This window comes from Macrosteles quadrilineatus, unplaced genomic scaffold, assembly GCF_028750875.1.
Source record: "Macrosteles quadrilineatus isolate MER2022 unplaced genomic scaffold, UCM_ALF_1.0 Scaffold_1__1_contigs__length_201487025, whole genome shotgun sequence".
In the NCBI taxonomy this organism is placed as follows: Eukaryota; Metazoa; Arthropoda; class Insecta; order Hemiptera; family Cicadellidae; genus Macrosteles; species Macrosteles quadrilineatus.
This window is the reverse complement of record NW_026542594.1, coordinates 124,568,297-124,587,288: the sequence shown is the minus strand read 5'-3', so window position 1 is coordinate 124,587,288 and position 18,992 is coordinate 124,568,297. Positions and strand designations below refer to the sequence as shown.

Below are 18,992 nucleotides of genomic sequence, written 5' to 3'. Positions count from 1 at the left end.
GTAAACAAAAAGAAGCTACCATATCAAAATCATTTCAAAACATTTATACATTGTAATGATCCTTCTGTTTTCATTAAAAATAATGTTTCTTAAAAATTATAATTAAACTATTCTCATAATCATAAAACTTTAGAATTGGGATAGAGTTGGGAGCAGAACCTGTACCTCTTAACCTCTGCTGTTTCAATTGTCAAATTATAGTATTTACAGCTGACTTCAATTAATATTTTTGACTATTTACACTCTTTCAAAATGTAAACATTAAAAATTTGGAAGCCGATGGGGCGAAGCCCAAGGGAAATATGATTACAGGAATAGGCCTATATGTTAACCAGGTATATAAGCTACCTTCATACAAAATTTTATTTCAATGGGTTCAGTGGTTCTTGCGTTATTGAGTAGCAGACAGACACAAACACACACCATCTCATTTTTATACAGGGTGTTTCAGAATTTGTGTCGGATTTTTAAGGGTATTGTTCCTGGGTAAGAAACAAATCCAAATATCATATTTAAATTGACCAGAAGTCCTTAGTTACTCACACAGCCGCCATTTTGTTTTTTTCGCTTATTAATTGTTTTCTAAAAAGTGGTTAGAGATACGAAATTGAAACTTTGCAAAAACATTTATGACAACTAGACAAAGCTACAAAAAAATTATGAACATTTTTTTAAATTCATAAAACAAAATGGCGGCCATTAAAAATTTTGTTTCTTAAATAACTCAAAAACCGTTGAGTTTAGAAAGAATTTACCTTTTTTAAGAAGATTTAATTACAAATCGATTGACACCTTAATCTTAAAGATTGGATGAATATTAACTGAGATATGGCAGCTTTAGTAATACATGACCGCTGGAAGTTAGATGTAGTGCATGCCGAGGCATGCGGTCTAAGTCTGCCGCAACAATGCAACAGTCTCCGTCCGCTTTGCAAGTTATTTTTAAACGATTTTAGATTATTTCAAACAATAATAAAATATTACATAACCCCAAAAGTATATTTTTTATCAATTATCAATCATTAGGATGGCTTAAAAATTGCACACCTTTTTACTGTCTTTAAAATTCACACTAAACAAACACCCAATCCTTTTAAATCAGCTGTGGTCTAAGTCAACGTACTTGTTTACAAAATAATCAGCTGATTTTATTTTGTCTGAAGATATATTTATTGTTTATTCAATGTAGTCAGTTCCTCTAACTTTTTACATTTACTTTTAAAGTGTATTCTCACGGTCAATTTAAATATGATATTTGGATTTGTTTCTTACCCAGGATAAATATCCTAAAGTATCCGATACAAATTCTGAAACACCCTGTATATTAGTATAGATATATACAGTACATTGCAGAATTCACTGGCAAATGAATAATCCAAATGTAATGTATTGCTTACTGGCTTCATGATAAATCACGATCAGCTGTATTGAAGAACAAAAATCAGCAGTAAATGGCTTCTAATGCTATTATTAAGGAGAACATTTTACGTTATATCTAATTTTGTGTTAACATTTTGGGAATTTCAATTTTTTTTCCTGCCGTCATGGGATCGAGACCTTTAACCTTTAACCCTCTTTCGTCATTCTACGACTTCCCAGTCTCCCACAATTTTGACGCAAAGAATCGGCTTCCGTAATTAATATATAGATTTTGAACGAATTTGGAAAATTTATTTTATTCATCCTATACAATTAACATTTGGTAAAAAAAACCCCACTATTTTCCTTCCCCATAGTAGCAAACGTATGTACTTGATAAATCTAATAATATTTAAATAGGGCATAATATAAATATGTCTAGTTCAGAGAAATATTTTAGTACAAATCCAATCGGACAAATTAAAATTAGCTTAGTCTGCAGGTTTGCTGTGGCGGGGGTATTTTTTTATTGTTGTTGATTACTTTAATACAATACTTACCTATTCTTTTCCAGTTCATTATGTGTTGTCCTGCAACACACAACATTTTAATGAGAAAAGATTTATACAACTAAATTTTGAAATTTGTAGGCCCTTAATATTAATAAAGCCGGGTTTTCCTAGGCGCGGAAGTGGAGAGCGGAGAGAGGAACGCGGAGAGCGGACTTCACTTGTCTTAGGTAAGTTAATGTTACTGTTTTCCTAGAAGCGGAGCGGAACACCATGTTAATCTCTAAAACCGCTCTCCGTGTTCCTCTCTCCGCTCTCCGCGCCTAGGAAAACCCAGCTTAACATTGGAAGGCTCATATATTTTCTGTCTAGAGTCTAAGCAATTCGTCCTCCTACAATAACCTACCATAAATATATTTTTGTTCTTATTATTTTGTTCTCATAAAATATGTGTTTTTATTGGGTGTGTGCACAAGGTTGCCATTCAAGGCAGTTTTGGAACTTCTTTTTTTAACAAATATTACTAGAGAAAAAGGGACCATGACTAGGTGTCACCCCCTCAAACTGTCACGCCAAAAAAAACAGGTTTTGAGGTGACGTGAGTTGACGTGCATCGTCACCGACAACCAGTCACCATTTGAAGGAGGTAACAGGTTGTTGGGGTGACACTTTGACGCGAGCGTGAGAGGTGGCGGTTTAACGTCGATGCAACCCACAACTTGACACTACAGCAAATCGCCACCTCGATAGGCTCCTCTCTTTGAACTAAAAATTACATATTTGCCTACATAATCAAGGGTGACCATAATGAAAATGTGTTTCATGTGCAAGCTGCAGTTGGTTTATACGTATAAAGTTATGTTTTGCTTAGAGCGACAGGTGCGAATGTCGCCAAGCGGCAGTCTCCGGACACTGTTCTTGCGGGTTTTGCTTAGTCCTGTTTTGCTTGGAGCTACTGACGCTGGAGCCGCGATCGTCGGTATAACTCTACAACTCCACGACCAGTCAGGAACGAAAGTAGCTTGGCAACAATTACAGTGGAACCTTGATAACAAGACCCTCGATAACAAGTCAACCTTTTTAACAAGTGTAATTTTCTAAACCCTTGAATTTTATTTTAGACCTAATCACATGTTATTGCAAACCTCGATAAGAAGTCGACCTTGATAACAAGTCTGTTTTTAATGATCCACATGAGAGTCTTGTTATCGAGGTTCTACTGTACTTTTCTGGTGGCATTTTCACTATTGCGTTGCTATTTTAGTTATTACGGCCTATTACAAGTTATTATAATATATTTGCAGATTATTTAGATTGTAGACTTCTAAGACATCTAATTATATTTTCGTTTTTGAAGAAGGAAACATACCAACCGCAATTTTACTTGATTTCAGCAAAGCATTTGACTGCTAAGATCATACACAACTGTGTAACAAGTTGAGAAAAATTTGAATTGGTGGGAAAACTGCAGAATGGTTCAAGAGCTATTTAACTGGAAGGAGTCAGATGGTTGAACTTAAATACACTGAAAAGGGATCTACACAAACAGTAAGATCAGAAGTTATTACCTGTAGGAAGTGGTGTTCCACAGGGTTCTGTGCTGGGCCCGGTCCTTTTCATCTTGTTTACAAATGATCTCCCTCATTATTTGGAAGACTACAGCAAGAGTCTTATGTATGCGGATGATACCGTACTCCTCTTTGGGGAAAAAACCCTGAAGCCCTTGAAATCAGCTCGTTTGTTTCCATAAACATGGCAATACAATATTACCAAAACAACAGCTTAGTAGTTAATGAAGAGAAAACACAACAACTGGTCTTTGGCAGGAGAAATAGTGGGGTATGCAGGATCCCAGACATCGAAGGCCCAGAAGAAGCAAAGTATTTAGGTTTAATAATAGACCAGAAACTGACATGGACCAATTGCCCATATTGACAGCCTGTGTAGTAAGCTGAGTAGCAGGGTCTACGTGATAAGAAGGATAAAAACCATAAGTGACATCAACATAGCCAAGATTGCCTACCACTCACTGTTTGAATCACATCTTCGATATGGCCTTTGAAGTATGGGGAAACTCATCGGCAACCAACCTCCAACGTGTGCTTATCCACCAGAAAAAAGCAGTAAGAATATTAGCAGTCATGGTCAAGAGAGAAAGTCACAGACCGAAATTCAGTGAGCTAAAAATCCTAACCATTACAAGCCTGTACATCCTAGCTGTGGTTACTCACGCAAGCAGGCTACAACTCCAACGAGGGATGGATAGGCACAGCCATAACACCCGACACGCTATGAATTACACACTTCCAGTACATCATCTAACTCTTTTTGAAGAAAAGCCTTCCTATATGGGAGTGAAGTTCCTGAACCTGCTCCCAGAGACAATAAAAGGCCCCAGCATAAGCAGCACGAGACAACGCTTATCGGCTTGGCTTGTGGAGAGACCATTCTACACAGTTGAGGAGTTCATGAACTGGAGAACATCACCGATGTTCCAGTGAGGACTAAACAACCCTCGTAGTAATAACCTTCACTACCAACAGCGCCTCAAAGCCCAACAACTTTATGCTGTTTTATAATTAAATCTCTGTAATGTTTGACGCCTATTCTGTAGTGTACTCTATGTTCAAGAATAAAGTATTCTGATATTCTGATATATTCTGATATCAATTGTCACAGCTTGAAAGGTAGTTGAATAATTTAACCGAGATAAACGTTAGGAATTTGAATTAAAGAGATTTTAATTCAATGATTACCATAGTAGATTTTAAAACTTTCAAATTTAAATAGTATTCACATTTTCTTAAATTAGAGGACCTGATTATTTAGGAATAGCACAAACCAATTGGATGTGTTGCTAGCTACGAAACAACATGGTGGTTAAGAGTGGGTCCCAGTAAAACAAAATCCCGAAATGGCCGAAATTGGTACACTAGCGCGCGTAGAGTGCAGCGGACATTTGTTGAACTACGTGCGTGGCAGTCTCCTCGACGTCACAGGCATGTATCGATCGATAAGTGACTCACGGCGCGGGCGCGGTGTTGCCGAACCCTCGCCAGGCGCTAAGCAATGTAAGGCAACGCCGCATTAGCACTGGCGATGAACGAACTGTCAGTGGAGTGGACTCGACGGCGATTCCACCCTGCTCCTGCTCGGAGTGACGGAGTGCACTAAAGCACAGAAAACGTACTACTAAAGTTACTTCCATTATTTACTTAGAACACTTGATTTTGCTCACTGCTCTTCGTTGTTAGTGGGTTTATCTAGGGTGGTTATTTAGCCTGTTACAATTTTATATCATAGAGAATGCTATGGGAAAATAATCAGTTTTGAAACAAAAGTTTTGAAGTGGAACAAGGATCATACAAAATTTTCTAAAGCAATAATTGAAATTTCTTAAAAACCCTATAGTTTATCATGTTGTCGGATAGAACATGCAATTTAAAAACTTTTTTATTCGTGATATTTATTCCATAAACCCACTAGTTTAGGAGATACAGCCTATGAAAAAATGACTTCCGGTGTACTTTTTGTATCATGCAGCTCCTAAACGAGAAAGTTTAGCGCAAAAATGCGAAGAGTAAAAAAGTGTTGTACCAAAGAAAAATAGTGGAACAATGCTCAAGAAAAATAAGCAAAAACAGGGTGAATAATATCTTTAATTAAATTGATCTGTTATAAGTACATGGTGTAACATTATCAATTCTGAGATTACTCAAAAATGAAACAAATTAAGTAATTACATTAATGAATGGTAAATCGGATCCAACACATGTTGGAAACATTAGTTGAAGATCAAGTTTTCTAAATAACTTACCAACGTAAATACTGTTCAACTTTACAACCATGGTGGATGGCATAGGCCTAACCAAAACAACACTTGACAAACATACAATTTGTGAAACACTTACACTAGGCTTGTAGAACATCACAAAATGAAGTTATTTGCAATCTGTTTAATGCATAAGTTACAGATTTTTGTGATAAGTTACCGATGACGTTAATTGTGATAGTTGTGATACTAGATACAGTGATGGAACACCTGCTTAACATATAATAATAATGCAATTATTTTTTTTCAGTTATTTGAGCAAATTTTTTGTAGTTGAACAATTTAAGGGGGGAAGATGAATTAATCTTAATAATTATAATAACATTAGCAATGTTAATTAACTCATCTACATTCAAATACCGGTATCCTCCTCAACTCCCAGAAAATCAATTCAACAACTTGAGGCCTAAACATAATCATAGTATCAAAAGTATTTATTGCAACCATTGCAACTGTCCGCTCCTCTTTGACCGATTGAAAACATAAATTATCAACAACCACAGATAGTTCAGTGCTAAGGTAAGGAATTCACAGTCTGGAGGTCCCGGGTTCAAGACTCGCTGGGGAAGATAATTTTGACTCTAGTTTTTTCTCAAAATTTGTTTTTATGAACTATTTAATCAAAATGCTCAACTGATATATATGCATTTCACACAAAATCTTTATCATTTCGTGTTTAGGATATGCCCATGGGATGGCTGGTCCTATGTGAAAACAATTTTCAACTTGGTGCAAAGTCAATTTTTAAATTGTTGTAAAACTGTTGCAATATAGTTGTAAAACAATCTTTGAAATATTTTAAATTTTACCGGTTGTCAACTATACTCATATTATAACAGTTTTAATATAAGTTTAAAATTGATATTAAAACAATTTTTTCTCGTTTTTCTGCTACTTGGGACATCAACATTTCCTATAATACTTAAAATTTCTTATAAAACTTATCTTCTATTTCATTTTAATTTCAACCCCCACACTCCATTGTCAGTCCTTTCATTACAACGTTAAGCCTTTTAAATTTCATTGCATGTTTGTTCATTTGTTTCAATAAAACACCTTTTGTAATTCGTATATATATATATTTTTACTTACACAACAGTAACAAATTTAAGTAACAAATTTCCATACGAATTATTACTAGGGAACTCTAAACGTCACTGGACTTGTGGACACAGCAGACCAAATAGGTTGCTAGCCTAGAACATAACCTCACAGTTCACAATAATGTCTGGGATGGAATTGGCGCGTTTTTTCAACATTATCACGTGACTTGCGAAAATAAGAAATACAAGGTGTAGGGGTGGGGCGAGTGCAATGTGTCTCGTGGTTACAGTGTGTACGGCCGAGACGTCGGCCAAGGTGGGAGGGGGTAGCTATCTATGCTGTGATCGACCTTGAGGTTTAGGAGATTTCCTTCCCTACTGATAACATCTTGTCTCGGTGGTGTAGTGGTTAGCGCACCGGAGAAATGTTCTAAAGGTTACCAGTTCAAAACCTCCGGAGGCACAAACTTTTTGATTCGATTTCTTCATTATCGTTATAGTTTGGATAGGTTATGACAGTTTGATTTTATAATTATAAATTATGTAATTGAACTTTAGGCATTTAAAATTTTATTTTATAAACAGAACAATTTTTATACCCGGGCCCTGTTTCATAAAAATACTAGTCTAGTATTTACTAGTCCATGGACTAGTAATACTAGTGTATTTTACAAGTCTACGTTTCAAAAACCTACTAGTGTAAAATACTAGTTACTAGTGTAGGGACTAGTATTACTAGTGGTTTTTACTAGTGTAGACAGCAATGTGTTTCATAAGGTTTTACTCTTGTAAATTACACTAGTAAATACTTGCTATTTTCTACCAACCTCTCTTCACCCGTATTATTTGAAGTAGACTAGTATTTTTGGAAAGAGAGCTATTTCATTACTCACATCATTTAAAAAAATGAATTATTAAGTTCTTTTTGCAAGTGCGAATTGGCTCACGAATAGATCTGTGAGTGCTAAAAATTACAATCAATAAATGTGGCGTGGTACAAAATGAGTGAAATTCACTTTTATAATGTATGTACAATCGCCCTATTAGAATAATTATGATTAAGTTATCAATTTCTGTGAATTTTTAGTCTAATTTTACTTGAGTTAAATTTCATGGTTATATCAACTATTTAGCTATCACAGAGAAAAATATTTTAAGCTTTGATAGGAACCAAATTAAAACCGCATATCGTTTTGAATACAAAGATGTACAAAAATGTATTAATCAGATTATTTTACACCCAATTAAGGCTCTCGGTTTTATTTAAAGACATTTTAATAGGAAATAATAGTAAGGCAATTTTAAAAAGGAGTTGCATTGTATTTTTTGAGGTGCTTATTATTTGCTTCCGTAAATAGCTAAACCCCTGTGATGTACTAACAATTTTGTAGACCTATATTTGATTTTTGGGCGTTGAACTTAACTGCTTATCATAAAAACATTACTTTCAATCCATTTTGGTATTCTGAATTTGTTATTCAAAGTAATAAAAAAAATAGATGTTGATTAGAGCTGTTATTTTAATGTAAAAACATGTAAAAGTTTAATTAATGCAATAAAAAGTAGAGTGACGCAGATTTGGACCAGGGACCGACCACATGACAAGCGAGAACTCTGCCTCTGAGCTAAGCCCTGCCGTAGCGCCTATGCCATGTTTTACTATACTGTACTTGAAAACCTACTTCTCTATTGCTTGTAACGGCGTTGCAATTATTTGTTACATCAATAAACGTTTAGGCTTATTATTCATGGTTTGTAGACTCAAAATTAGAATATCACCAAATGGTTTTCAACCCAAATATTCTTATGCATTCGAATATTTGAAAACATAGGTTAGGGTACTTGAAAACGTTCCAAACAAAATGTCCTTAGACGATTTAATTACATTCAAAATTTGAGCCTTCTTTTCTTTAATCATAGCAAGCTAAATTTTATATGTCAGAATAAAACAAAAACCATACAAATTGTGTGAATGCGGCAGCAACAGATCAACCTTTTTACCCAACTCTGTTGAGCACCGCAACTAGGCCTACAACCGGCTACTACAATCACCGTGTTGATTGCAGCGACGCGACGCCGCGCCGCGCCGTCGGCGGGCTCATTGATGAACATAAATAATAGCGTTTTGATAAATAATATGTGATTGTTTTACTTGTATGTCTATATAGTTATTAATTTAAAGAAAACACTGCGTTTCTACAACTATTTACTTTTTGTATCAAATGAAAACAAAATTAAATCCCTTTATGAATGGTTTGAAAACCCGTGATTGAGGTTAGACATTTGTTTTGAGAATTTACCTTGTAAAGTTGGTCACGTGACTAGTAGTTTTGGTCACGTGACTAGTAAAATACACTAGTATTTACTAGCGGTATAAAAACGTTTATGAAACACAAATTAGTAGGACAGGTAAATACGGGACTAGTATTTACTAGACTAGTAATTACTAGACTAGTATTTTTATGAAACAGGGCCCTGCAGACTAATTCGTTCAAAAATACATCTGTAAATATTAGTTAAATTATGAAATTTGCCCGTTATCACATGAAACGAATATAATTTAATGCCTTAAATGTATATATTGTATTAAAAGATTTTATATTTCTACTAAGCTGTATCTCGTTTCCAATCATTGCGTGGGACAGAAAGGCTCTGGCATATCATTTATATTGATTGTACACATGTTGGTTTTGTACTTATATCAGTATAGAACTAAGAAATAGTATTTGATAAATTTACAACATATTTTATACTTGTATTCAAATTTAAAATGTATTCAACACCACACCATTTCTTACTGTCCCCAGTTCATTTCCTTTCTTTCAATAACTATAACTATGACAACAATAATCACAACAATAATTTCGTAACAATATTTGTTCCACATTAAATAAAAAAGCTATAAAATTAGCAGCGCACGATGAATGTAGAACCACAATAACCTGATTTGAACTCCCGCCAAATGCGCGAGCGTGCTGCTATCTCACGGAGAACTGCCAGACTACTACGCCGAATTACCGCCGCGATGGGCAGCAAAAACATGCATTTTCTTAAACCATATCACGTGCACAGTTGACGTCGGATCTTCTTGAAACAAACCTTATTCGATAGATAATTAAATTTTGTAGGGGTTTGCTTTTTCGAATTTCAAATATTCCTTTAGAAAATCCTCCATAAATTTGTAAACTTAAACAAGCGTATTTTTGCTATAATTATTTTAATATTTCTTTAATCAAAAAAATAAAAAGCAAACCCCCTGTAGAATTGTATTCTCTTTCCAATGACACATCAAACGTAGTTCTATGTTAAAAAATAACGGCGCTATATGGTTCAAAAGATTACATTGTTCTTATGGGGCATCAATCCAATATGGCCGACTGCTACTGCCCACTCTTAATGTCTCACACTTCGGTGAGGGAGGGACGGGTTTAAGTTGCGGCACAATCACAAAAATTTATTCTCACGTTGTTGCTAAAGCAATATCTTTAAGACAGCTGTGGTTTGCATTTTGTTTTAAAGTATTAGCCAAAATAAACAGTACTGAAACTGAATCAGCTGTAGTTGCCTTCTCGATCAGCTGATTCAATAGGTGATTGTTGCCACGGCTTTGCGTTCATTACTTCTTTCTTATTTGAGGTTAGTTTTTGTTAACATGGTGCTAACAACTTTAGAAAAAACTTTTATCGTAGAGCATTATTTTCGCTCATACGGAATTGGACGTGCGGGTGGTCCAAGCTTGTCACACACTGCTTTACGTTTTCAGGAACATTTCCACAAAAACCCGCCTAGTAATGCTGTGAATCTTAATGTCGTCGAAAAATTTCGAAGAACTGGTAGTGTTTTGACACAGCGAAAGGGCTTTTCAGGACGCCCAGTTACTGTCTGTACAAATGAAAACCACGGAAGAGTGTTGCAGCAAGTGTTACAGTCACCGAAAAGAAGTCTAATGCGAGCTTCTCTTAAACTGAATATTAGCAATACGTCAATGAGAAGAATGTTCAAAAATATTGGTGGTTTTCCCTACAGGATACAAACTGGACAACCATTGGATCGTATAAACAAACTAGCCAGAGTTCAGTACTGTGCTTCAATGTTAGCAATATGCTATGAAGAACCTGATTTTCTGAGTGATGTATGGTTTACAGATGAATGTCATGTGCACCTTAATGGTTACATAAACAAGCAGACAACACGTTTCCTTGGATTTGAACGTCCTGACATTGTTGTAGAGAGGCCACAGCATAGTAAACGTGTAACCATTTGGTGCGCTGTGTCAGGGAGGGGTATAGTGGGACCATACTTTTTGAAGGCAATAATGGAGATACTGTTGTGTTATAGGGATCGATATAGGGCCATTCTTGATCGTTTTGTGAGTGACCTCAGGAGATTTTGTCGTGCACGAAACCTGCCGTTAGGTTCACAGTGGTTCCAGCAGGATGGCGCAACCAGTCACACTGCCGTTAACAACATTGCTTTCCTCCGACAAACCTTTGGCAACCGTCTCATCTACCTTAGAACAAACTTTCCTTACCCAGCCCACTCCCCCGATCTTACAACACCGGATGCTTACGTGTGGGGAATGTTGAAAGAAAACATCTTCCGTGAGGACCCACCATCTACCATCGTTCAACTCAAAGAAAAAATAACCATGTGTATTAGGAGAATGGAACAACCCCTATTAATAAAAATGGTGCAAAACCTACAAGAACGGTACGAGTGTTGCCTCAAACTGAACGGGGCTCATATTGAACATGTTATTACCCGTGTTTAGCCGATTTTGCTTCCTTTGACTTATATGTATTGTTAAAATTTATACATAAAATAAAAGTATTACCATTAAAAGTATTTCAGTACTGTTTATTTTGGCTAATACTGTATTTACTTTTGGTTACTAGGTAAATACTTTGGATTGTAAACTGATACTGAAGGAAAGAAAGTTGATATACAAACTTAAAATTTATTTATTTTACTTTATTAACTTAAACCATAGATAAAACATAGTCCCTTAGTAGATTTCCCATCCTTATGGAACAGCAGAAGCCAATTTTATTGTTAGCTCTGTCAGGTTTTATGTAGATGTCGTGTTTTGTTTACAATTTGTTTATATTATTTTAGGGTTAATTTCTCATTATCTGTGCCTCACTGTTTGGTTATATAGCTAGTGGAGGAGTGATTGTTTGATGATTGGATAATTTTATTTGATTAAACGAGGTTTTAAATTACTGAATTAACAAGAAACAAATTGTAAACAAAACACAACATCTACAGAAACCGGACAGAACTAAAAATAAAATTGGCTTCAGCTGTTCCGCTATGATATTGCTATTACCTTGTTGAAAGACAGATTTGCTAAGAAACAGGTAATAGTGAATTCTCACTACTGTGCCTTGAGGGATGTGCCAACTATCAAGTCCAGTGACACAGTAACACTTAGGCGAGGATTTGACAACATTGAGAAACATATGCGTTGTCTTCAAGCCTTAGGTGAAGACGTTACTTCTAACTACTTTGTTTCTCAAATGTTCAGTATGCCGCCCTATGAAATTGTTTTGACAGTTGAAGAAATGAATATTTCTGGGGAACTGTATGTTAAAACTTTGTGCAATTTTGTAAAAACAGTAGAGTCCCGCAAACTCGGCTCTCGATAACCTGGCAGTCTGGATAACTCGGCCATCACATGGCTCAGAAAATTAGTGATTTTTTGAGTCTGAGTTAAAAATGGACTCAAGCCAAATCATTCGCAACTCATACCAAGGATTTGTTGTACTATATTCAATTCAATTCAATTCAATTCAAATATCTTTATTCGTTTTTATGTACATTGTACAATAAATAGTGTCAAAATAATTACAATAAAAATAGTGTCAAAATAGTTCAACAGGATAAAAAACAGCAAAACATGAGGAATGGTTATAAAAACAACAAATACATTTTACAAATCTAGTAAGATAATTTATCATAGCGACTGAGGGAGGTGAAAAAAATCGTCAAAAGAATGAATTGCTAAATTTATTAAAAACTCTTTCAATATTTTTTTTAATTTGTTTGGATCCGTTTCTTTTTTAATATCTTTTGGAATAAATTTAAAAATCTATTACCTGCATAGGATAATTTCTTTTCAAAAAATTTAGTCCTATGTGGTTGTACATTTTCGTTCTTATTTCTTAAATTATAAGAATGGGATTTTTCTTTTGGTTCCGAATATACTTCTTGTTTTTTTGCAATTATTATTGATTCATATATATACTGCCCGTAAACAGTTAAGATTTTTAGGTCCTTAAAATGCTCTTTAACTGACTCATCACGCTGCAGCTTAAGCATGATTCTAACCGCTCTTTTTTGCTCCTTTAAAATGCTATCTAGATTACATATTTTTGTTGAGCCGTAGGGTGCTATGCCAAACGTGATATGTGAATGCACATGTGCAAAATATATATTTTTTAAAGTTTTTAAATCACAGTAAAAATACATACTTGATAAAGCATGAATTCCGGAATTAATTTTACTTAAAATTTTGTGGACATGTTTATCCCAATTCAAGTGCTGATCTAGTGTTAAACCCAAAAAATTTGTACTAATTTCTTCATCAATATTTTGTATGTTATAGCTTATTGTTATTGGCTCCTTCTGTCTATTTTGTTTTGTCTTAAAATTTATAAATTTAGTTTTTTGTAAATTCATCATCAAGTTGTGGTTATTAAGAAAATTTCCAATACCTTCCAATTCTACATAAGCGAACATTTCTGTTTGCTCTATTGAGTTGGATGATATCACCAAATTCGAGTCATCAGCATACAGACATAGTGTTGAATTTTTATTATATATTAAAGAATCTTTCATTCCACATAGATAGCACAAAAAAAGCAGGGGCCCTAATATTGAGCCTTGTGGCACTCCGAAAACTATTGGCTTATAAGTTGAGCATGATTTAATAATTCTATTGTAATTTGTCAAGTGAGTTATTTCTACGTATTGAGATCTTTCAGTGAGATATGACGTAAACCAATTAAGAGTTTGTTTTGCTACTCCTAGTCTTTGAGGTTTTTCAAGTAGAGTAGAATGCCTAACACTGTCGAATGCCATAGATAGGTCCATAAAAATACCAGTTGTACATTTTCCCTTGTCAACCGACTCAATTACAGTTTCAATAAAAGATACAGCAGCACTCACAACCGATCTTCTGATGACTTAATACTGACTTGTACTATAAACATAAATAAAAAAGGCGGTTAAAAAGCTTAAAAATTGTATTGTTCTTATTTTTAACCCTAGTTCCTGATAACCCGGCATTTCACAAACTCGGCACCCTTCCAGTCCACATTACGGCGAGTTTGCGGGACTCTACTGTAACTCAATTTCAATTCGGGAGAAAGAGCAACTGACGAGCTCAACACCTAGCAGTTCATCTTATCTTACTCAAATCGTTTTGTTACTGTTCCCAGTCCACAGGCGGACACTAATAGGTTGACAAATACCCACTCCCTCGTGGGAAACGATCAATTAACATGTTTTTTTTTTAAGGAACACATTGTAATGACCAGTGTACAAAATATCAATCAGCTGAGGCACGCAAGAAAGCAATTCGAGGTAGGTGCTACGTGTAAGGGACACACTGTGAAATTTTGTAAATCACATAAAAGGTGTGTTAACTGTAAACAGCAGAATAATCACAATTGAAGCTTATGTACCAAACAGCTTCTAACAGGCCAAATTTCTAGAAGCACCATCAAAGTAGACACCCGATCAACTAATCATGCCAAAGCTTTGCCTGCAAGTAACTTCAACCCGAGCAAGGGACCTGTAAATACAGAAGAGTCCGTTTTAATTTCTATGTCGGAGAGTGTTATTCTTCAAACTGAAACGCTTTGTGGTGTTCTTTTGGTAGCGGTAGTCAGAGGACTTATGTGTCCAAAGGTTTGGCTTCTAAACTGAGTTTGAATGGTAAATATTGTCAATCATTTTCTTTATTTAAATTCAGCAACCGTGAATCTAAAACTGTTGAGACTCAAGTAATAGATGTTCGATTACAGCTGAACGATGACACATGTCTGGATATTACAGTAAACATTGTTCCACATATCATTGGGAAGGTAGTTTCTTAGTACCAATAATAACTTAAATACAATTGCTTCCTCCTATCCCAAATTAAAGTTAGCAGACGGCCAGTTTACTTCACTAAACATTGATCTATTAATAGGGAACGATTTATGATTTTGATATTATTCAGGGCCAGAAGATTGAAATTTCATTCTTAGTGAATAGCAAATTTGGTTGGATTGTAACTGGTAGGCGTAACAATAACAATGATCATTTTCCTCTGATGTAAGAGTCATCTTTTCTTACTCTAGTAAGACCCAACAACCTATTTCCTAGGACACCTCAAACTTTAAAGCCAGATATCAATATTTTTGAAGGTGACGACATCAAAAACTTGCGGCAATTAGAGACTATTGGTATAAAGGATGACCCACACATGAAAGATGATGACATCGCATTGAATAAATTTAATGAAACAGTTAAATTTGAGAATGGTCGCTATTCAGTTTCCTGGCCTTGGACAGATTATCCCCCAAATTTACCCACAAACTACAATCTTTCTCTCGGTTGTTTGAAATCTTTAACAGACAGACTTTCAGACAAACATAATCTTCTATGTGAATACGACTCGGTAATTCACACCCAATTGAAAGTAAGGTATAATCCAACGAGTGGTTTTTCAAACAAAAACAAAATTGGAGTCCTTCACTATATACCTCATCACCCTATTATCACTAAGTCAAAAACATCAACTAAACCAGGATAGTGAAAGGCACGCATATATTTATATATATATACGTCCGTCAACACGATAACTTGAGGAATTTTTTACCGATTTTGATAAAATTTGGTTTAAAGGTGTAAGGCGGGATAAACTTGAATGAGTTTGCGAACCAGCATGATCGGGCCATGGGATCGGGGTTTAATGAGGTAAATAATGGTTTTTCTCATTTTTGACCCTCAAAACACAAAATTTCCCAATTTCTCTCTAGACTTTTTAAAGAGCTCAAAAAAAGAAATAATTTAGTATATCAAAGTGTTTTTGAATGGTTATTGGCAAAGGAGAAAATTCAAAAATTGCAAATTTAAATTTCCCATGTTATTGTTATGGAGAATTTTGTAAAATGTTGTAGTTTGCTTGTTTATGGTAATATTTTGATCAAACTTGGCAAGTTTATTTATTTTTTACTAAGCTATTAATATTTTACTAAAAAAATACACTTTATTAGTTTTCTTGTAGCAGCAAACCTAGGTACTCATTAAACCTAATGTTATTTAAAGACATTTAATTGAAGTTTGTTCTCTGATATTAACATTAACCTTAGATGTTGGTCTTCAAACTCAAAGACACTGATGACACAAATACCAATGGAAAAGACGACAACTGAGAATCCTACTGATATTAATGTTCTTGGATTAACACCAATCATTACAATGTTCATATAAAACCTGTTAACAATGACAGAAACAAACCTATTTCAAAAAGACAAGTTTTAAGTACTATATCATCAGTTTTTGATCCCTTAGGGTTATTATCACCCGTAACACTGAAGGCTAAACTCTTTCTCAAACAGTTGTGGGAAGACAATTTGGACTGGGACGAATTAAAGGACGATCCTAAATGGAGGGAATGGAACATTATATGAGATGATATTCTTAAAGTAACTGAAGTTTCTAGTCCTCGATTCACAGGATTACGAGCAGATCATGTAGAACTCCATTGTTTTACGGATGCATCAAAGGATGTATATTTGTGTGCTGTTTATATCAAATTAATTAATAAAGAGACTGTCAAAGTGACTCTCATGTTTTGTAAAAGCCATTTAAACCCAAAGTCAAAGCAAAAAATTACCCTACCAAGACTCTTAACTTTAAGACGTGTTGATTGGAACAAGAGCATTACGTTTTTTGTGGAAGTATCCTTAAAACTTCCTGTTGTAAATAATACTAGTGAACATGTTGCTCGAATTCGAGCAATTGCTAAGTATTACAGGCGTTATTTTAAAACAAATAACAGTCATAATTTCTGATGACTTTAAGATTCGAGTCAAAGATTATGGAAATACTCTATATGTACATAACAGATCAATATAATCAACGTTTCTTGTAAATATCTTATCATTTTTCAAAAGCTGATCCTGTTTTTTAGTGTTTTCTACAAATAGCCTTACTAAAGTGCTATGAATTTCCTATGTTTCCATAGTTTGCAAAACGGCTCTTTCAATGATTTCTAAGAAACTAGAGAACCCGTGCGGCTCAATGAGCGAATTTCCCATATAGGAAATAAGCTATTACCATAGTACTCATGGTAAGACCTGGATCCGGGACCGATTTACTTTTTTGTTTTGAGGTTCCCAGAGGCCAAAAACACCCTCCATATATACAGGGTGGCTGGTTATCAGTGTAACAAAATTTTTTTGGCGTAAGCACAAAGTAAATGCAGTTTAATGATGCATATAAAAGGTTCCAAGTGCAAAAATTAGCTTCGCAAAGAATTATTTTATGTTTTTCAAAAATAACTATGTTTTCAAACTTAATACAGCTATTTCTCAATTACCCGTAAATGGATTTGAGAAGACAATGTCATTTTCGTGTTCTACATTAAATTTTGAATAAGAATAATAGAAAATGACGGAGGATCAGTTGTAAAAACTCCATTGTAAATAGATTCAAAGATAAAAATTAAGATGTTTGATAAAAATTTAAAAAACATTGGTCTATTGTATTTGTTCACACCCTGAATACAAGAAAGTGTCCGAATATGTTAATAATTTATAAATAAAAATACTTTTTAAATATAACACGTTTTTAAACGCACTAAAAAGTATAAAATAATTTATAAAATGTTGAGAGAATAAATACTTGTAAGATTTAAAACGAAAAACGTGTATTGTATTTGTTCACACCCTGTATACAAGAAAGTGTCCGAATATGTTAAAAACTGCGCCATTTTATAAGCTTTCTAACCATATGCTACACTATTGAGGTTTAGATATCCTGTTGTTTGTTTTAGTGGTTTGAATACCAGAAAACAGGGAACTTTTTTACTGTTTTTACTGTTCAAGCTGAAACAAAAATACAACTTTTGCCTAATACATGCCGGCTTTCTATGTTTTAAATGTTAAAGACACCCTGGTTTCTGGTATTCAAACCACTAAAAGAAACAACAGAATATCTAAACCTCAATAGTGTAGCATATGGTTAGAAAGCTTATAAAATGGCGCAGTTTTTAAAACGTTTTTATTAGCTCGCTTTCTTGTCCCGTACAAATTTTGAAATCAATTTTATACTAACTTCCCGACGAGCTAGAGACTTGAAACTTGAAACATAGCTCACAAATGGAAGACAGTGTAATATTATGTCATTTAATTTTCATATTTCCCTTGGGCTACGCCCCATGGGCTTGTTTTTATTAAATCGCTTTCCTGCAAATTTCGATACTTCCCGATGAGCTAGAGACTTGAAATTTGAAACATAGCTCATAAATGGATGACAATGCAATATTATATCATTTAATTTTCATATTTCCCTTGGACTACGCCCCAAGGGCTTGTTTTTATTAGCTCGCTTTCCTACAAATTTTGATATCAATTTTAAACGAAGTTTCCGATGAACTGGAGACTTGAAACTTGAAACATAGCTCACAAACGGATGACAATGCAATATTATATAATTTAATTTTCATATTTCCCTTGGGCTACGCCCCTTTGGCTTCAAAATTTTCCATGTTTACATTTTAAAAGAATGTAAACATATAAATTAATTTAAGTCAGCTGTAAATACTTAAATTTGACAGTTAGAAGAGCAGAGGTTAAGAGGTACAGGTTCTGCTCCCGAGATATTCTAAAAATATAAAACAATAATTTCAAAGTAAAGATAAAACATCTGATTACAGATAATAAGGTTTTGGGTTTTGGTTATGCATTAAGAGGCTATATAAAATAGATTTAACTTATTTACACATTAAAGACTAAAAACTAGATAATAATTTATAAATAAAAATACTTTTTAAATATAACACGTTTTTAAACGCACTAAAAAGTATAAAATAATTTATAAAATATTGAGAGAATAAATACTTGTAAGATTTAGAAAGAAAAACGTGGGGCGCATGCAATAGATCATAATAGTTCAATAGGTGAAGTTAATTGTAAATCAGCATGCACCCCACGTTTTTCGTTTTAAATCTTACAAGTATTTATTCTCTCAACA

At 34.3% G+C, this 18,992-nt stretch overlaps 1 protein-coding gene across 2 annotated transcripts in view; it reads right to left on the bottom strand.

The window, feature by feature from the left end:
* LOC128984358 (max dimerization protein 1-like) overlaps positions 1-18,992 on the bottom strand; it is a 133,575-nt gene that overhangs the window by 103,273 nt on the left and 11,310 nt on the right. Inside the window, exon 3 of one of the 2 annotated variants that reach the window (XM_054403670.1) lies at positions 1,920-1,949. The exons of the other annotated variant lie outside the window; for it this stretch is intronic. Coding sequence (XP_054259645.1) covers positions 1,920-1,949 — 30 coding nt within the window. The remainder of the gene's footprint in view (positions 1-1,919; positions 1,950-18,992) is intronic. 2 annotated transcript variants of the gene reach the window in all.